Source organism: Pipistrellus kuhlii, unplaced genomic scaffold, assembly GCF_014108245.1.
Source record: "Pipistrellus kuhlii isolate mPipKuh1 unplaced genomic scaffold, mPipKuh1.p scaffold_m20_p_11, whole genome shotgun sequence".
In the NCBI taxonomy this organism is placed as follows: domain Eukaryota; kingdom Metazoa; phylum Chordata; class Mammalia; order Chiroptera; family Vespertilionidae; genus Pipistrellus; species Pipistrellus kuhlii.
Window position 1 is genome coordinate 16,026,385 of NW_023425416.1, and position 21,033 is coordinate 16,047,417.

Here is a 21,033-nt window from a genome sequence, read left to right on the forward strand (position 1 = left end):
AGGTGAGTTGGGGAGACCCTGGCTGCTTGTCTAACTCTGGGTTTGGGACAGGGCAGCACTGGTGACACGATGACATGTGTCATGAAGCCACAGCTAAAAGTGGATTTCTAAACTCTGTTAAGTGTCCTTTCAAAATTCTCTAAGTATCAGCAAACTTGTCAGCAAGTCCCGCTTTGGCCAGGGAGGCCCGTGGCTTGCAAAGGGCCTGCCCGTGCCCGTTTCTCTGTGGAGGCACGCTCTGAGTCTGGTCAGGAGTTTACCCTAGCAGTTCTCCCAGAGGCGGCCTAGGCAGTTTTATGGATGGGTAATGGGTTACCCCTCCTTCAGGACAGTTGCCTCATCTCTCTCTCGCTCAGAGTTGGAAAGAACAGAAGTAGCCCAGCATTCTCCCACCAGGGAAGGAGACGACAATGAATGCCCCTCTTCATAATGGAGGGCTGACTGTGTGTCATGCATTGCTCTGATCCCTTTATTGTCTGATTTAGCCTCCTGGTGCACCTCTGAGCCTGTGAGGGACTCCCGTGTTGCATTGGGGCTCAGCACTGAGCTCTGATGCAAGGAGTCAGCAAGGGACAGAGCAGGTATCCAAGATCTTTTAGTCTCCAAAGCCCAAGCCTATCATGTAAAGGCAGAAAGGCCCTCTGCGTTATTAGGAAGAAGGGAGAAGCTGAGTAAAAGACCCATCTTTTACCTGCAATTTCTTAATTTTTAGGCCCAAACCCTCACTGTCTCCTACAAACCACAGCACGCTGGACAGACATGGCCCTGGGTGAACCCACTCCGGGCCCTGGGTGAAATGAACTGGTTGCTGTGACCCCGATATGGTGAGGGGACCCAGGGACCTCTTTGATCTCTATTTGCTTGTCCTGGACTTTGTCTCACAAAGCAGCTTCTGGGAAAGGTTTATTGTCCCCAGGCCATAAAGACCTTTTGACCTGTTTTCTGGCCTCTGTAAAAGATGAGCTGAATCAACATTAAAATGTACCCTTGAAGTTTTCCTACATAGTATGGATCACCTTGTGGTAGGTTGGGCACAGTGCCAAGCACTAGTGCACCACAGTGATGAAACAGGAGTGCTTTGCTGTGCTCTGTGAGCTGATACTTGGGAAAAGGAGCTGATGCAAGTCAAAGGAAGCCCAGTGAGCCAAATGAGTGGTCAGAAGCTAAAGAGGAGCATGTAAGAATGAAAGAGCAATAAAAATCTGGAAGGGTTGGAGCTCATCCCCACAGGGCTGAGAAGAAGGCTCCTGGAGGAGGTGCCTGGGAAATAGAGCTGAGCAGGAAGGGACCAGAGCGAAGGGGAGGGAGAGAAAAGCAGGTGGGTGAGTGTGAAGCCCACCAGTGCACAATCTGGCTGGGGAGGGATGCAGGAGGTTGGCCAGCCAGGAAGGGACTGCAGGAGGGCTCCAGGACATGTCTGGCCCATCTCACTCCATCTCCATCCACCGAACTCCAGCAGCAAGCTAACCTACGGGTCAGAACATATGTTCCCTGGTGGTCAGTGCATCTCATAGTAAACAGTTGAGTGGCCTTAGCATATCATTAGCATATTACACTTTGATTTGGTTGAACGGCTAACTGGATGACTACACACTTAGCAATATTAGCCTTTTATTGTATTTCCAACGGGGCGATATTGCTTCAACTGGACAAAAATTGGTAGACAGAAGAAATCTTTTATTTCAAAGAGATGAATTCAGGTCCTTGAGAAAGACACTCGTGGGCTGTAGATTATTAACATAGCTATCTCCTCAAAGGGACACAGGAAGGTTTAACAATTGCAAGCTTTTTTTAAAGTTATTTATTTATTTATTTATTTATTTATTTAGTAAAATGCAGGCCTTTAATGCGGGCCAGGGTGGGTCCTCCCAGGGCTACTGCCTCAAGCTGTTGGAAGCCAAGCCAGAGTTTGGTCAGGTCACTTAATGCAGGGGGCTGGCTGGGATCCTAATGGATTTCTTTGCACTTCTCAATACAGCTAAAATGTTTAGGAGTTAAGCGTATTGATATATCCAATTTACATGGCAATGATTAAAAAATAAGATGGATTGCTGGAGGGGGATGGAGGGGGAAAGTGACAAGAGTACAGTCTGTCACCTACTCCCATTAGAATGGGAGCTCCAGGAGGGAATTTGTCAGCCTGCCACGTGGTGGATGGGCAATAAATACTCCTAAAATGAATGATCACTATTCGCCAGGCACTTAGAACAAATGCTCCACAAGCGGGCAGCTCCCATGACTGTATTTTAGCCGGCAACCCGGGAGTTCTGGGCGGTGGAGCGGAGAGTGAGCGCCGGCCCCGCGGAGACGCTCTGGCCGCCTGGCGCCTCGGCTCTATGGCGGGTCCTCCGGGGGCGGCGGAAGCTCGGCGGAGCCCCGCGGGCCGCAGGAGCATGCGCAGAGCGGCGCCGGCGGGGATCGCTATGGCAGCGGCGTCTCCGTGGGCCTGGCCTTCGCGCTCGCGGCTCAGCCGGGCCCTCTCGGCAGCCTCCGGCCCGGCAGCTTCTCGGGCATGAGCTGGGCCCTTCGCTGTGGCCCGCTGCCGCGCCGCACCCGGGAACATGCCCCTGGCCGCCTACTGCTACCTGCGGGTCGTTGGTAGGGGCAGCTACGGGGAGGTGACGCTCGTGAGGCACCGGCGGGACGGCAGGCAGGTCGGCGGAGCTGGGGCCCATCAGGGGGCGGGGAACACGCAGGGGTTCGCCTGCTCTGTCCAAACGTTAGATCCCGGGGTGGTCTGCAGGGCACTCCCTCAGGGCCAGTGTCCCAGTCCACTGAGACTAGGCCATACCTTCCTGTAATATGCACCTGAACACCCCGTACTTCTCTTGTGAATTCATTGGTGTGCTTGATGTACACTTTCCCGGAGCAAACGTTCTCAGGACCTAACACAGCGCCTGGCAAATGTTACTCCTTGAAGGACGGGCCCCATGCATATGACCTGGAGATTAGTGGGCATACTTAGACCTCATCTCATCACCTTTCTGCCAAACTTGTCCCATGGTCCCTATTTCAGTGAGTAGCACCACCAGCCAGCCAGTTGTCATGCTGGGCACCTGGGAGTCATTGGCTCCCCTCTTCCCCTCACCATTGATTCTCCTCTTTCCCTCACCCCCATTCATTTGTCCACTAAGCAGGCAAGCTCTTCTCCATCTCCACTGGTACCACCCCACGCCAGGACATCTTTATCTCCAGGGAAACGATTGTCCAGGCCTCCCACTGGTTCGTCCCTCCTGCTACACGACTTGCTCTTCTCCAATCCATCCCTTTCATTGCAATCTTAGCGATTGCTCTAAAACTTGGGTGTAGTGTTACTCTTTTCCTTAAAGCACTTTATCTCAGCTTCAGGGTAAGGAGCCAGTTTTTTAATGTGGTTTATAAATAAGTTGACCATAGAATATATTGGACAGGCTGGACAAATTTGAAACTGAAAGGAGGTGCCGTTAGTCACACCAACACCATGGGGCTGCCCCAGGCAAGCTTACAGATGCCCACCGAAGTATAAGAAGGCTCTCTCACCTACTCTTCCTTGGCTCAGATGCTGGTTACTCTGCCTGGAACAAAAGCTCAGGCATAAGACAGTTATTCAGTAGGTAAAGGTGTGTGTGTGTGAGCGAAGGAGTCATTGGTTGTTGTTTTTTTTAGTTGAGGATAGCCCCTCACATTTGGGCAGATTACATTTTACAAAGCACAATTAAATATGTGTTTGTTGAATAATAACTGTGTGGTCTTTTGATTGATTGAGGGTAGTGTATCAGGTGTGAGAGGATATTGATTTTTTTTTTTTTAAGTGGGAATAATTTTGTATGTTGAGGGTCAATGATTTTTAACCTTATTGGGCTATGGATCCCTTTGAAAACTTAATATCCATGGGTTGCATGGATCCATTCTGTCTGAAGAATTTTTTTTGGTGACTACCCTGCTATTAGTCTGACCTATAAAAAGTACTGTTAGTGAGAGCAGGGTTTTCCCCCCCTCAATTTTGTGCTTTTTGAATAATAAAATGATTAGGTGATTGGACAGGTTTAGAACAGTGTTTCCCAAAGTGTGGAACACATACCCCCAGGGATGGGGGTACGCATTGCACCAGAGTTTGGTGGGAATATGCACTGCACCATGCTTAGCTGTGCCTAATTCTATGTTCTCATGAGTACGAGGGATACTCAGTGTTACAAAAATTATAGAAGGGGTACACGTATGTCAAAAGTTTGGGAAACACTGCTCTAGAAGATTAATTTTGAGGACATTCAGGAGAGTGCTAAATACTTCTGAACCTATAAAGCTGTATGTTTATTCATGCATTGTAAAAACACGTGTTTTCTTTGTAGTATGTCATCAAAAAGCTGAACCTGCGAAATGCCTCCAGCCGAGAGCGGCGAGCTGCCGAACAAGAAGCCCAGCTCCTGTCCCAGCTGAAGCATCCCAACATCGTCACCTACAAGGAGTCCTGGGAGGGCGGGGACGGTCTGCTGTACATCGTCATGGGCTTCTGCGAGGGAGGTGACCTGTACCGGAAGCTCAAGGAGCAGAAAGGGCAGCTTCTGCCTGAGAGTCGGGTGGTGGAGTGGTTTGTCCAGATCGCCATGGCCCTGCAGGTACTGTCCAGACTCACGGAATTCTGGTTGCCCCAAGGGGCCAGGGTGGACTTTAGGGAGATTCTTCTCAAAATGTGTACATGAAAAAAATGTAATTTTTTGAAAATCCATTTGTGAAGTGGATCCAGTTGCTCCTGTTGTAGCATTGGAATGTTTCTGAATGTGTGATATCCATATTGAAGTGGACATGGATTTCATGTCTAATTGGGGGAAAAGCCAATTCTCCATTCATTTAATATTTATACCAAAGTCCGTTTTAAGGGCCCTGAGTTGACAGAGAGCGAAGAATGACCTTGTTTGTTACCAGCTGGTCAGCTGTGTCATCCTGAGAGGTGGTTGGGCTAATGGACATGCCTAAGCTGTTGGGTTTGGGCTTTAACCCTTGACAAAGTGAGTGGAAATGTAAAACATGTTTGTGGTTGAATATACACGCATTCCGTAGCTAGACTGTTTCTGAAATACTCTGGATATGGGCAGACTTGTCCAGCATTAATTGACCTTGTGGTTTAAATTCTAGGATACTCTCTCTAAATAAACATGAACTTGTTGTATTTGAAAATATTATTATTAAGCTGAAGATTCTATGAATTTGAGAGGAAAGTGCCTCTGACCTTGTAAAGTTGTTTTTTTCTCCTCAGTGGGAGTTTGTAAGCACTAAATGGTATAATGGTTAATGAACAATTGTGAAGGGTACTGGAATTTAATGTTTTTACCTTTTTAAAAAGCAGTTGTCCACCTTTAATATATTTCTGTATTACACAGGTGTGTGGTGGGGGGCTGCTGAGCATTTGGGGAACCCCAGGTACCCAGGATTTGCCTGTGCTGGGTACTCCTGTGAAATTCTCTTGAGCCTATCAGTGAACTTTTGAGGCCCCCAAGGTGGCCCAGGAGTCAGGGCCAGGTTCACTCAGCCGGGGACCATGGGGGAGCATGTGGCTTTTGTTGAGTCTGCAGACACGGTGGTTCTTGCAGTGGACATTGTGGGTGATGTCGTTCAGGTCTTGCAGGTGGGAGTGTGGGCCCCTGCCCAGGCCCGGTGGAGTGGATTTCCACACCTTGGACTTGACAGTGTATTCACCATCATGTACTTGCCCCAGCCCGCTCTGCCCAGCACTGCCCACTCCACTGCCATTGCTGCCAGCACATTTGCTATTGCTGAGCTCACCCGTTTTATTTTATTTTAATGTATAATATTTTTTAATTTCCTGATTTATTTTAGAGAGAGAAGAAGGGAGAGAGAAAGAGAGAGAGAAACACTGCCTTTTTGTTCCACTTATTTATGCATTCATTGGTCGATTCTTGTATGTGCTCTGACCAGGGATCGAACATGCAACCTTGGCATTAGGGACAATGTTCTAACCAAATGAGCTACCTGGCTGGGGCAATTTTTTTACTTTGAAAAGTTGTAAGTCAGACTTTTTATTTAGAGACTATAGAACAATAGTGTTTTGATATGTAGATAACTATGGCACTTTAACTCATGTAATTATTAATGGTATATAAGAAGTCAGGAGTAAATAAGTAGGTAGGTATATTTATACTTAGTGAAATTTTATTTCTCTTTTCAGTATTTACATGAAAAACACATCCTTCACCGAGATCTGAAAACTCAAAATGTCTTCCTAACGAGAACAAACATCATCAAAGTGGGTGACCTCGGAATTGCCCGAGTATTAGAGAACCACTGTGACATGGCTAGCACCCTCATCGGCACCCCCTACTATATGAGCCCTGAATTGTTCTCAAACAAGCCCTACAACTATAAGGTAGGACAGTATGCCAGCTCACCTTGTCTCTAGGACAGTATTCATAATTTCAAAGCTCATCAATATAGTTATGTCAAAGAATTCTCTGTGAATTGGTGTAAGGAAAACGTCATTTCTTTTTTAGGAGGAAAAATGTAAATGAGGCATTCTGATATATAACCATTTACTATTTTTCTTTTCTAGTCTGATGTTTGGGCTCTGGGATGCTGTGCTTATGAAATGGCCACCCTCAAACATGCTTTCAATGCAAAAGACATGAATTCTTTAGTTTATCGGATTATTGAAGGAAAGGTAAAGAACATTCTGGAACTAATTGTTTTAAAAAGCAATGTTAATTTAATGCAGCATTGTAAGTTGCTACTGACAAATGTGAGTAATCGGTATTGTTGGGTGGATAATGAAGAACCAGGGTCTCTTCTGTGGGGAAGGTTGAACTAAAGGAGAAGGAATTGATCATTTAATAATTTGTAAAAATGGCTTAATGGCTCCAAGGAATTGGCTTTTTGAAAACCATTACATATAGCCACCGGATGTGCAGGTGCCCTAAGGGACTATTGGTAGCTTCTCCTAAGCAGCTTATGGTTAAACTAGAGGCCCGGTCATGGATTCATGCACCATTGGGGTCCCTTGGCCTGGCCTGCGGGGATTGGGCTGTAACCGACTCTCCAACATCCCCTGAGGGGTCCCGGATTGTGAGAAGGCGCTTCTTGGGTGACACACCCTGGAATAGAGCTCCCTTCTCTCTGGTTCCGGGTGAATCACCTGAGAACTGCAACTGCCAAGTCACAGCAGCTGAGCAGCTCCTGTGTTGAGCGTCTACCCCATGGTGGTCAGTGTACTTCTTAGCTACCGGTAGGATGGTCACTTAGGTATGTGTGTGTATATATATATATACACACATATATACATATATATGTATGTATGTATATATGTGTATATATATGTATATATATGTATGGGATGAGTCCCATTTAAAATGAGTCCATTCTTGCCTGGCTGGTGTGCTCAGTGGTTAGCATTGATCCTTGAACCAAGAGTTTTCTGGTTCGATGCCTAATCAGGGCACATGCCCATGTTGCAGGCTCTGTCCCCAGTAGGGGTTATGCAGGAGACAGCTGATCGATGTTTCTCTCTTTCCAATGTTTTTATCTCTATCTCTCTCTCTAAAATCAATAAAAACATATTATAAATAATTAATTAATTAAAATGAGTCCATTCTGTTTGAGCTTGTTCCTTTGATACTACTAGAGTGACCAACTTTGTATGTTAGTTCCATGAGGTTAGTCCCTCTGTAGTGTTAGGCATCCATATACCAACAAGTTTAAGGTGATAAGTGACGTACTGATTTAATTTAATCAAAATTAATTTTTAAATTTGAGAAACATTAAATTGTTTAGTATTTAAAAATTAGATATTTAAAAATACAAAAGAAGTAAAAATTTTCCATAATTACACTATTTAAAGAATCAAACAAGAAAGGAATGAAATTCCCCTCTCCTATCCATTTTAATCCCTAATAGATAACCATTGCCAACAATTTGGTACATGGCTTTCCCTGCTTTGTCTTGTCTTATATAGCTATAACTCTAGATATATAGAGATATATATATATATATATATATATATATATATATGCACATATACACACATCTATAATAATAAAAGCATAATATGCTAATTAGACCAAACAACCTTCCAGATGAAGCTGTGGGGTGGGAGGGGGAGAGACAAGGCAGAGGCAGTTAGGGGCAATCAGCCAGGCAGGCAAACAGTTAGGGTTGATCAGACAGGCAGGCAAGTGGTTAGGGGCAATCAGGCAGGCAGGTGAGCAATTAGGGGGATCAGGCAGGCAGTTAAGTGGTTACTGAGGCCAGATGCTGCTTTTTTTGAGAGGTTTTAGGAAAATCTGAAGCAAGAGCCAAGATAGCTGTTCTTATGTAAAAACCAATGGAAACAGCTTGAGTGGGCTCAGAAGTTGGATGGGTCAAGGCCTCAGGGAGTCACCAGGGTAAAGCAAACAGTGTGAGTGAGGTTGATGGAAACTCAGATATGAGGCCCACCTGCCAGCTTTGTGGGAGGATGGCTCATCAAAGGAACAGTGGCCTTTGCCAGGACTTTTGTCTAGAAACTGCCCCTCCCCAGCTGTCAACCTGATGCCAACCATTCAGTTTCTCCCTGTATGTCCCTGGTGCCTTTCAAGCTGCTGCCCCAGTGCTGGAGCTCAGACAGTGAGTCTGTCTGAGTAAAATCTCTGTGTGTGCCCTTTAAGTGGGACTCCAGCCAGGCCTCAATCCCTACTGATTTTTATAGCCAGAGGCTATGGCGACTCTCTTCCTGGCACTGGAACCCTGGGCTGGGGGCCTGGTCTGTGTCTGGAATCTATTGCTCCTCAGGAAGAACTCTGCAGCCGAACTATCCCTCCAGATTTTTAACCGCCACACATTGGTATGGGACCAGCCAGTTCCACATCTCCTCCCCTCCTACCAGTCTCTATGTGGCTTCTTCTTAATTTCCTAGTTGTAGGACTTTTATTCAGCCAGATTTTAGGTGGTTCTGAATACTGGTTGTTCTGTAGGTTAGTTGTAATTTTACTGTGGCCGTGCCAGGATGTGAGTACCATGTTTACCTCTACTGCCATCTTGACAGGATGTCTCATGCCCTTATTTCTGAAGGAGGGAGAAATTAAATAGGAATGCTGGTTTGGAAGAATGTACTATTACAACCTTACAACTTGCTGTTATAAGCAGGACATCAGTATGCTTCCTATAGACTAATACTGGTTATTTTATGCTTATGTGGATAATGTGGCTTAAAATAAGTATTGGAAAACTCTCCCTTCATTTACTTTGTCTCACAAGATGATTAGTCATAATTGTAGTATTATTTCTTTTTGTAGCTGCCACCAATGCCGAAAGATTATAGCCCAGAGCTGGCAGAACTGATAAGGACAATGCTGAGCAAAAGGCCTGAAGAAAGACCCTCTGTAAGGAGCATCCTGAGGCAGCCTTACATAAAGCGCCAAATCTACTTCTTTTTGGAGGCCACAAAGGCGTAAGATAATTCCCTTGCAAGTAACTGGGCTATATAGATTGAATAAAAGAGGGTGGCTTCTATAATTTTAATGTGCAAGCATTTATGGTGAGTTCCTTTTAAATTGAAGTGAAATTGCATAATTAGAACATATGTTGAGTTTGCATAATTGCTAAAATCAGAAATTGAGAGAACCATTTAGAGTAGGGGTGTCGAACTCAATCAGAGAAGGGGCCAAAATCTAAAATCCAGCCTAAATCGCGGGCCGAATGGTTTACTGAACAGTCATAAACTGTCATTGTGATGGAAACGCAGTGGAGTGCAGTGATGACAGCGTGGTGCGGGCCACATTGCAAGGCCTGGCGGGACGGATTTGGCCCGCGGGCCTTGTGTTTGACACATGTGATTTAGAGAATCACTTTAACATTCCTCAGAGGATTCCAAGACATATTGAATATGATTCTTTTAAAAAGACATGTATTTTAGAAACCATATTAAAATGAGAGATTATCTAAGAAACCTATTACATTATTTACTATCCTATATAATAAAAGAGAAAAATGTAAATTGACTGTACCTCTGTTACAGTCTCCAGCAATCAGGAGTGTGTATGCAAATTAACCCAACAAAGATGGCAGGTTAATTTACATACATAGGCACTGGGTAGAAAGCAGAGCAGGAGAGCTAGTGGAGAGTGGAGTGGCTTGGGGAACTTGGCTCCCCAAGCCACCAGATGAAGAGCAGAGAGGGAGAGCTGGCAGCTTGGAGGACTTGGCAGAACTAGAGGCCATGGGACGGAGACAGAATAGGAAGGGAAAACAAAGAGTGTGGGGAGCACCAGGAATTCTGGGAATAGTCATTCTGGTGGCAGCCCCGGCACTGGAAGTGGAAGCCCAGAGTGCAGGGAGCACTAGGAATGCTGGGAATCGTTCTGCTGGCAGACGGATCTCCTAGACACTAGAACAAAGTGAGCCTGGAGCAAGTTACTATTGCGGGTGGGAATGGAGGGAAAGCAAAGGTGAGAGACATCAGTAAAATCAGAGTGTCTATGAAAAATTAAAGGGAAGGTATCCTAAAACTTCCAGGAAATCTCTACCAATGAAGCAAAGCAAAAAAAAAAAAAAAAAGCCTTTATTATTCTGTGAGCAACAAACCAAACTGGGTTGGGGTCTCAGATAATTTGTTCATATGATTGCAAAGACAGAAGAAACTCCCGGATTCGAGAGGACTTCCCTGAGAGCTCCCAGATTGGAGAGGGTGCAGGTCAGGCTGAGGGACCCACACCTGTGCATGAATCTTTGTGCATCCGGTCCCTAGTATGATATAATAGTCACATCTAAAATATAGTGCTCAGGTTTCTGAGACCTTCATAAGCTTCCCTCTCCACTCATGACTTCTCAAGATAAAAAGAAATATTTTTTATGACTTGCAGGTCCTACCTTCACTGAGCAGGTATTCCAGAATCTAAACCTTGAGGCTAAGGAAGGCCTTCATCACCTCTGCTTTATAACGGGTTAAATTTGGGAGACCAGTCCCCAGGGATAAAGGACTACCTTTTTGTTTACTTTGTCTCTAATTTTCCACCAAACAGAACTTTGACCTTCAATCTCCAATGCTGGTCTTCATGCTTCCCTTGAATTTTCCAGAGGCTTATCCCCATTGTAGAAACGTCACACTAGAACAGTGGGATATTATTTCTATATATATTTATTCTGCAAGTCAAGGCTGAGTATTATCAATCATTTTTACTCTCAAACTTGGCAAAGGAGTTGTGGTAGTATTTCAAACATATGAAACTTGAAGATGAAAATTATCCCGATACTTATATATGTGAGGCAATTTCTCAGAATTTGTTTTTAATCCCATCCAAGAGTATGTTTATCGATTTTAGAGGAAGTGGGGGAAGGAGGAGACAGAGACAGAGAGAGACAGAGACAGACATGGACCAGTTGCCTCCCATATGCACCTTGACCAGGGGTTGAACCTGCAACCTAGGTATGTGCCCTGATTGGGAATTGAACCCACAACCTTTTAGAACACGGACAATGCTCCAACCAACTGAGCCAGCCAGCCAGGGCAATTTCTCAAAGATTTTTATTTTGGAAAATGTTTGTATTTACAGAAAAGTTGGAGATAGTACAGAGACTTTCTGTATGCCTGCCATTGAGTTTCTCTTCTTAGCATTACCGTGGTACATTTGTTAGTACTAAGAACCCCCATCAGTACCTTATTGTCACCTAAACAAACTCCAGACTTGCGACAGCTTTCCCCCCTTTTTCCACTAATGCCCTTTTTCTGTTTCAGGATCCAATCCAGGATGTCATATTACATGTAGTCCTCATGTCTCCTTAGTTAGGTTGGGTCTGGGACAATTTTCATTTTCCTTGTTTTTCATGACCTTGATTGTTTTAGAGGAGTACTGGTCAAGTGTTTTGTAGAATTACCCCTGGTTTTTAAAAGGCTGTTCTCTATAAATTAAGCAATTCTGCAAGGGAATATTAAACATACACACATTTTCTCATATATTTGTCATCTTCAATATATTGATAATATAATGAAGGAAACTTCATCTTCATTATATCGATAACTTTTTCTTTTCTTCCTCATAAAGAAAAACCTCCAAAAATAATATTAAAAATGGTGACTCTAAATCCAAGCCTGTTTCTTCAGTGGTTTCTGGAAAGGCTGAATCCAATCATGAAGTAGTCCCTCCCCAACCACAGCCTGCTGAGGGCTCCAAGACATATGTAATGGTATGTTTCTTTTTAAAAGGATACATGCGTTAGAAACTGTATTAAAATGATAGATTATATAAATAAGTTACTTTGTGTTAAGTGATTAGGCTTTACTGGAGATTCTGTTGTGTAATTAATTGTGTATTTATTATAGAGAAAGAATGCTGGTGAAGGTGATTTCATTCAGCTCACTTTATTCAAAGTGGGCTGTCAAACTTCATGAAGTCAGTGCTATAATAACTTTATTCTAAGAATTTATTTTATTGAGGTGAAATTTATATAACAAAGTTAACCATTTTTTAAAAAAATATTTATTCAAACTATTACATGTGTCCCTCTTTCCCCCCCATTAACCCCTTATAGCAAAGTTAACCATTTTAAAGTGAACAATTAATTGCATTCAGTACATTCACAGTATTGTGAAACCATCACCTCTATCTAGTTCCAAAACGTCTTCACGTCACTCCAAAGGAAACCTCATACTTATTAGTTATCTCCATTCCTATCCAGCCCCTGAAAACCACCACCAATGTGTTTTCTGTCTCTTATGGGTTTGCCTATTCTAGATATTTCATATAAATGGAATCATACAATCTGTGACCTTTTGTGTCTTAGCTTCTTTCACTTAACAATGTTTTTGAGGTACATCCATATAGCATGTATCAATATTTCATTTATATATGTGTGTGAATAATCTCATTGTATGTATATTCCACAATTTGTTTATCCAATTATTCATTGATAAGACATTGGGTGGTTTTCACCTTTTGGCTATTGTTATGAACATTTGTGTATAATTCTTTATTTTTTCTTAGTGATTAATCCTTAAATTTTATTGATTTAGGAGAGAGAGAACATCAATTTGTTGTTCTATTTATTTATGCATTCTTGGTTGGTTCTTGTATGTGCCCTACCTGGGGATCAAACCTGAAACTTTGGTGTAGTGGGACGATGCTCTAACTAATTGAGCTACCTGGCCAGGGCCTGTTTTCAGTTCTTTTGGGTATATGACTAGGACTGGAAATTTGGTAATTCTATCTTTAACTTTTTAAATATACATATATATGTTTTTATTGATTTCAGAGCGGAAGGGAGAAGGAGAAAGAGAAAGGAGAAAGAGATAGAAACATCAATGATGAGAGAGAATCATTGATCGGCTGACTCTTCCATGTCCCCCACTAGGGGTCAAGCCCGCAACCCAGGCATGTGCCCTGACTGGGAATCAAACCGAGACCTCCTGGTTCATGGGTTGATCTTCAACCACTGAATCACTCTGACTGGGAGAGCCATTTTTTTTTTTTTTAATATATTTTATTGATTTTTTACAGAGAGGAAGGGAGAGAGATAGAGAGCTAGAAACGTCGATGAGAGAGTAACATCGACCAGCTGCCTCTTGCACACCCCTTTCCAGGGATGTGCCCGCAACCAACGTACATGCCCCTGACCGGAATCGATCCTGGCACCTTTCAGTCCGCAGACCGACGCTCTACCACTGAGCCAAACCGGTTTCGGCTGGGAGAGCCATTTTTAAGTGTACCATTTAGTAGCCTTCATTATATTCTCAGTGTTGTGCAACCATGACCACTATCTCCTAAAACACTTTCATCATTCCAAACAGAAACTGTAACCATTAAGCACTAACTCTACATTTTCCCCCACTCCCAGGCCTTGTTAACCTCTATGAATTTGCCTGTTCTAAATATCTTATATAAGTAGAACCATGCCATATTTATTCTTTTGTGTCTGACTTATTTCACTTAGCATGTTTTCAAGGACTATACACGTTGTAACATGTATCAGAACTTCATTCCTTTCTATGGCTTTATAATGTTCCACTGTATGTATACCACATTTTGTTTATCCATTCATCTGCTAGTAGACATTTGGGTCTTTCCCACCTTTTGGTCATCGTGACTAATGGTGCTATAAACATTGGTGCACAAATACCTGTTTGAGTTCCTACTTTCAGAACTTTGGGATATATACCTAGGAGTGGGATTGCTGGGTCATCAGGTAATCCTACATTTAACTTGTAAGGAACCTGTTGTTCCATTTTGAGTTAATTTGTTTATATGGTGCAAAGAGTGCTGTAATAACTTGGAAGCATTTCACTTAGGATGAAGACAAAGGTTTATCCCAGGGGAAACACATAGTCATTGACCCCCTGAAGACACCTGCAAGTTTGAAAGACCACACCTGCAAAGCAGACGTGAGCAGTACCACAGAATCACTAGCTACCATCAGCAGAGTGAACATTGACATATTACCTGCAGAAAGGAACTTGAGCGACGGGTTAGTTCAAGAGAATCAGCCAAGATGCAGAAGTGCCTCTAATGAGCTAGAAGGTAAAGGTAATATTTCTCAAGTGAAGGAGAGGCTGCAGGATAACACTAAATCCAGCACTCGACCTGGAAACCCAATTTCTACGTGCTCCGCTAACAGTGTCACTGGGGAAAGGAGAGAGAAGCCTCTGCAGCCCCTAAACAAAGACCGAAAGCCAAAGGCCCAGGTGAGCGGTGTGCATGGTGTTCATCTCAGAGAGGAGACTGGGAAGTGCGGTTACAGAGGTGTGGGTTGTGTTTGGTTGTATTCCAGTTGTGGTTTTAGGAAGATCAGCTCTTCAGTGTTCCAGTTTAAACATAATGGAAACCAAAGGATGAGACCCAAGGGATTCTTAGGTGCCTTAGGTGCCCTGGCATAAGGTACTTGGTGGAAGCATGCTATTTATATGTGTTTCTTTCCTATTTCAGTATCATCATTCTTCCTTAGTCCTCCAAGTGGATGATAGGTAGTTCCAACACTTAGATAAATTACACTTATTCTTGCTTTTGAAAAGTTAGTGAAATGGAAGGAAGGAAGGAAGGAAGGAAGGAAGGAAGGAAGGAAGGGAGGGAGGGAGGGAAGGAGGGAGAGAGGGAGGAAGTTTCTGATTTCTTAAGGAATAAAAACAAATATTTTATATGTTGAAACCAAAGGAGAAGGAAGAAGAGAAGAGAAGAAAAAAAAAGGTAACAAAAAAGAAAAGGAACAGAAGGATTTGATACTGAGAGACTGTATAATGTATTCTAAGTACATTTAGTGGTCATCTTCTACTTGAACTTGGAAAGAAACCTAAATTAGATGAAGCATGGTTATAGCTGAGGATTAGAAAGAAAACTAGAACATTTAATTAACTTTACTCTTTTTGTATAAAATATTTCATAAATAGATTTAATAGGTATATTGACTATATTTTTATAATCTATGCTATATATATTTGAATTTGATACATTATATATTTTACTTAACATTTATATAAACAAAACTTTTATACATTTATATTCAGATGATTTTAATAAAGTTTTGTTTTTATGGAAAAGAACAAGTATAATGCTTTTATCATTTAAAGACATTGGATTAAACCAAAATATAGTCTTAAGCTTTCTCTGGACACTGGAATCCTTATAGATAAAGTTGTGTGTGTCTTATTTGTTCTGCTTGGCTGTCAAATTAAATTCAAGTTCACTTTATTAAAAAATACTTTTTTATTGATTTCAGAGAGGAAGGGAGAGGGAGAGATAGAAACATAAATGATGTGAAAGAATAATCGATCGGTACCTCCTACATGCCCCCACTGGGAATTGAGCCTGCAACCCGGGCATGTGCCCTGACTGGGAATCGAACCATGACCTCCTGGTTCCTAGGTCCACTCTCAACCACTGAGCCACACCGGCCAGGCTTTCATAAAAAATCTTAAAGAGTGGACCTATTGCCGAAACCGGTTTGGCTCAGTGGACAGAGCATCGGTCTGCGGACTGAAAGGTCCCAGGTTCGATTCCAGTCAAGGGCATGTACCTTGGTTGCAGGCACATCCCTAGTGGGGTGTGTGCAAGAGGCAGCTGATCGATGTTTCTAACTCTCTATCCCTTTCTCTTCCTCCCTGTAAAAAATCAAATATATTTAAAAAATAAATAAGTAAGTAAAATAAAAATACATATGTTAAAAAAAAAGAATGGACCTATGAACCATCCATTTGATACCATTGTAAATGGAATTGTTTTCTTAATTTCATTTTCATAGTGTTCATTGCTTGTGTATAGAAATACAGATTATTGTATATTAATGTTATACCATGCAGCCTTACTGAACCCTTTTATTGGTTCTAATAATTATTTTATAATGGATGCCTTAACGATTTTCTGAATATAAGATCTGTGAGCAGAGTAGTTTTACTTCTTTCTTTCCAATCTGGATTGTTTTTATTTCTTTTTCTTGCCTAATTGCTCTGGCTGGAACCTCTACTACAGTGTGTAAATAGAAGTGTTGAGCGGGAACATCCTTGTTTTATTCCTGATCAAATTAATTTGTTATATAAGGCTTTTTAAAAAAGCATATCTTAAGTATTGATTTTTAGAGTGAGAGGAAGGGAGAGGGATATATAGAGAGAAACATTGATGAGAGAGAAACAATTGATTGGCTGCCTCCTGTTGGGGATTGAGCCCACAATCTAGGCATGTGCCCTACCTGGGAATCGAATCCCTCTACTACTGACCCACACCAGCCGGGCTTACATCAGGGTTTTAGAGCAGATTTTTTGTTTGAGAGAATTTTATGTCTAGCATTTTCTTTTTTGTGTTACTATTGTTAAAAGTAGAACCTTTTTTTCCAAGACCAATTGGATTTCATGGAGAAATCACCTAAGTCATTTATTCGGTCACTCTTACACTGGTATAAGCTTTATTTTGAACAGCCTATGCTTACTACCAACAGAGAAACATTTACCTCATGCTTCAGAATTATATCAATCGTTGTTTATTATCTTGGTCATCTTGTTCACCTTATATATTATGTAATAATATTGTAAAATCTAATCATTTACTAAATTTTATACATAATGTTAGGTGTACTCTTGAAAGAATAAATTTAACAAATTATTATCTACAGGAGTCATTATTTTGTATTTGTTAGAGGACATGAATTTTAGATGATATCTTAATGATAATGACTCTTAGAAGCAATTTCACCTTGTATTAATACTATGTTAATTTTTCTTCCTAAAAATGTACTAAATAGGCTCTTGATAAAAATTGTTGAAAAAAATTGTTGATTGAATCATATTCAATTATTTGAAAACCTAGATATTTTTATATTTAAAACTTGTTTGAAAAATTTAAGTATCTACTTTATTTTATTTTTAATCCTCACCTTAGGATATTTTTTCTTCTCCCCCCCCGCCCCCCCCCCCCATTAGGGAGAGTAGAAGAGAAGAAAAGATAGAGAGAAACATCAATGGGAGAGAAACACACTGATTGGTTGCCTCTTGCACATGCCCTGACCAGGACCAAGGTACGAGCCCTTGACCAGAATCGAACCTGTGACCCTTCGGTCTGCAGGCTGACACTATCCACTGAGCCAAACCAGCTAGGGCTTAAATATCTATTTTAATGTTTGGTATGAAATTTGTTTCTAAAATAGCTACCCAATAAAATGCTAAGTCCTTACCCTGGCCAGGGTGGCTCAGCTGGTTGAACATTATCTATGCACTGAAAGATGTTGGGTGTGATTCCTGGCAGGGCACATACTCAGGTTTCAGGTAGACAGATGTTTTCTCCTTTCTTCCCTCCCTCCTCTTCTCTCTAAAATCAATAAAAATAAATTATGTCCTCAGGTGAGGATTTTAAAAAACAAATAAGTAAAAAAAGACTAAGCCTTTGGTGAACTTTATATAACTTAAAAGGCAAGTTATTTTACCATCACTACTGCACATAGTAGCCCTGATTTTTTTTTTTTTGAGTATTTAATGTGCTAAGTACTTTAGTTCTAAGTACTTTAGTGCACTGTATTTCCTAATTCTCCCAACAGTCATACAAATGTGAGTGAAGTATTTTATCCAATTATATATGGATGAAGAAACTGAGGTTCTGGAAGATTAAATTTCTCAGATATGACTCCATCTAACTCCAAATTCAATGCTCTTTTCATGGTGATTTAAAGGCATTTTTCATGGTGCATCTAAATTATTCATGTTTACTTGGGAATTATGTGTATATTGAATTGGATTTCATTTAAAATATTTCTTAGTTTTCTGAACATTAGTAGTTTTAGGTTAATAACAATATGAATAATTAAAATAATTATATTTTTAATTTTGGAAAAGAGAAAAAAAGCTAGAAAATATGGATAACTGATTTTAGCATTTTTTTCTAGTCTATAAACACTGTAAATAAACATTTATTTTGAGAAAAACAACTTCTTTTCGTTTTCATTTATAATTTCAAAAGTAGGTATAGAGGGTTTGGCTGGTTGGAAATTCAAAAGACTATTTTATTATTTTGTATGTATTTGTGTGTGTATTTTTTAAGGATCAAGTTGCTGGTGAGTGGAGTATAGAAGAACAGGACAGAATCCACCCAGGGTTACAGCCACACAGCTCTGGGTCTGAGCCTTCCCTGTCTCGACAGCGACGGCAGAAGAAAAGAGAACAGATTGAACACAGTGGGGAGAAAAGACAGGTTGGATGAGATCTCTTGACTAAGTCATTGTGCTACTGCTGGGGAAATATATTTTAGGAAGCTCAGGTTCTACTTAGAATGATTAGCAGTTGCCAGTAGGTACACAAGAAATGCAAGAAACATTGGGGGGAGGAGGAGTGTTAACAAGGTCAAGATAGTAGTTTTTCAAATGTCGATAATTTGGAAGCAGAGTAAGGATTTTGTCTTTTCCAGCAAAGATGGACAGATTGAGAGTTAAAGAAACAGGCTAATGAGTACCTCTGATACTCCCTGTTATATTGATGAGTATTTTCTCCCTCATCTTCTGTATAAAATCAGGTTGACATCTCATTTCTTTTTTTTCCCTTTAATTGAGATATTACACCATTCCTTGAAGTAACTTTCATAGGCATGCTCTAATAATACTTCACTTTAGGCAAAATTTCTTTCCCTGAAAATTCAGTGTTTTATCGTTTTTGAGAGCAAATTATTGCTGAATATGTAAGAAACTAATAGGGGTACTTTGAAGGTGGGTTGTCATTATCATATGAAACTGATAATTTCCCCCTCTTTTAAAAATATTTAAGTTCCGGGAGGCTCTGCCTCAACTTTTGCCTCCTCTTCCTGCTGTTGGAAAAGTGGAAGCCACATCAACCCCAAAGGATGCTGAAAACCAAGACAGAGTGATCCCTGAGTCTGTGAGCAGTTCCCAGAGCAGTGAGACGTCATCATCAAAGGTTTCTGGGGGGTATATGTTGGATTAAAAAAAAAAAAAAAGTATAAAGCTTTTTGGCTATGAAATCCTGCATATATTGTGAAGTTTGTATTAAAATATCTTAGCCCTACTTTAAGCACTGTGAGGAATAGATATGTGGTTCTTAGTAGAAGCTCTGATTGAAGTGGACAGATTCTAAAGTTCCAGAGATGGTCACGTATGGTTTACTAGGAGACCAAGTAGATTCTGAATGGAGGAAATGCAAAATTCTCCAATTGTCCTTCCAAAAACGAGTACAGTACTTCCTAGGAATGGGGCTGCTGTGATCGGTCCTAGCTGGTAGCTGTAACCGATGCAGACTACTCTCAATGGACATTCCTTTAAGGCCTGGCAAGGGCTTTCCTACAGAGCTGCATGACACTTCATGCATCGTAGGTATTGTAAGAATATTGAGTAGAAATGGACATAATTCTGACTTTCTTTAAAAGGACCGGCCATTATCAGCAAGAGAGAGGAGGCGACTAAAGCAGTCACAGGAAGAGAGATTCCCCTCAGGTAAAGTTCTTCTCTTTTCTTCGTCTTTTGGAGGTTTGACTCGTGGACATAAGTATTGGTTCTGATAGTGAGGTGTTAAGAATTTTCGAGCAATAGTAATACATTTTGGAAACTGATTTGAAAGAAATTCTGAAATTCCTTAGTCAAGCCTTTAAAAACAATTCAGCATAGAAGAGAATTTTAAAAAGAGAGCAAGACGGCTTTGAGTGGCAGTAATGCCTGGAAGGTTTCAGACAAGAAATTGAGTGTTTAATTTGTTTCCATGTCATGGAAATGCTGTTTTCTCAGGAACTGAGAGAGAAAACTTGGAGAATGGTGGTGCCTCGGGCTACGTGCTGTGATTATTTCTGTTACTATTAACTAAAGACAATACTGGCAGTTTCCATTTATTGATTGCTAATTAAGTTTCCTGCACTATGGTAAACATTTTAAGGGCATCTCAATTTATATTTACAGTAACTGTCAAAAGTAGTCAGCATTATCCCATTTTGCAGCTGAGGCTCAGAGTGGTTAAGTATCTTGCTTAAGGTCACAGAGCTGGTAGGCCTAGAGCTCAACTTTGAAGTGTCAGGTAACAGAGTGATGATGATCCGCTGTCTGAGTTACTTCTGGGCTGGCCCTTCTGGGTTATCTCCCATACCCAGTGCCCTCTTCTGTTGAGGCCAGCCCATCGCAAACCACTGCTGGGGATGGTCACTTTTTCAGGCCCTTCAGTGAGGAGAGCTTCTCTGAGTGCTCCGGGGCCAGGACAGCCACAAGAGGAAGGCCAGCTCACCCCTGCTCCAGGGTTGTCTTCTGACCGAAGCTGTGCTCAGGTACATTACTTAGCTCAAAGGAGAACAGGTGGACATGTCTACACCTAGCAAGCCTAATACGTTGTGTCGTAAATCAGCGAGTGAGATACAAGATGCCTTAATGAGCCAATTAATTAGGAGTCATTTATTGCATACAGCCCAGAGGGAAGTGTTTCTTTCAAATCTTTGAGCAAACAAATAGAGGAAGTTCTCTCTACTTATACCTTTCAGACTCTTTGTCTGCAGATTTTACAAAGGGCTCTGTGTGAGTTATTGTTACAGATAGTTTGTAATCTTGGGTATATAAAGAATAAACATTTGGCATAAGAATATGGGAATTATTATCAGTATTTGTCCATTACGTTAGATGGCT

General features: G+C 41.5%; 1 protein-coding gene across 8 annotated transcripts in view; it reads left to right on the forward strand.

The window, feature by feature from the left end:
* Positions 1-2,379: 2,379 nt before the first annotated feature.
* NEK4 (NIMA related kinase 4) overlaps positions 2,380-21,033 on the forward strand; it is a 29,411-nt gene continuing 10,757 nt past the window's right edge. For 2 of the 8 annotated variants that reach the window (XR_004986784.2, XM_036430920.2), the window contains exons 1-11: positions 2,380-2,654; positions 4,329-4,595; positions 6,164-6,361; positions 6,545-6,652; positions 9,258-9,412; positions 12,003-12,144; positions 14,243-14,635; positions 18,468-18,617; positions 19,184-19,333; positions 19,800-19,866; positions 20,572-20,681. Coding sequence is in view for 7 of the 8 variants with exons in the window: in XM_036430920.2 (XP_036286813.1) it covers positions 2,562-2,654; positions 4,329-4,595; positions 6,164-6,361; positions 6,545-6,652; positions 9,258-9,412; positions 12,003-12,144; positions 14,243-14,635; positions 18,468-18,617; positions 19,184-19,333; positions 19,800-19,866; positions 20,572-20,681 (1,833 nt within the window). In the remaining variant the exon portion in view is untranslated. Of the gene's footprint in view, positions 2,655-2,881; positions 3,016-3,100; positions 3,196-4,328; positions 4,596-6,163; positions 6,362-6,544; positions 6,653-9,257; positions 9,413-12,002; positions 12,145-14,242; positions 14,636-18,467; positions 18,618-19,183; positions 19,334-19,799; positions 19,867-20,571; positions 20,682-21,033 lie in introns of those variants that run through there. The other 6 variants (XM_036430918.2, XM_036430921.2, XM_045579082.1 and 3 more) reach the window with 5 other exon arrangements.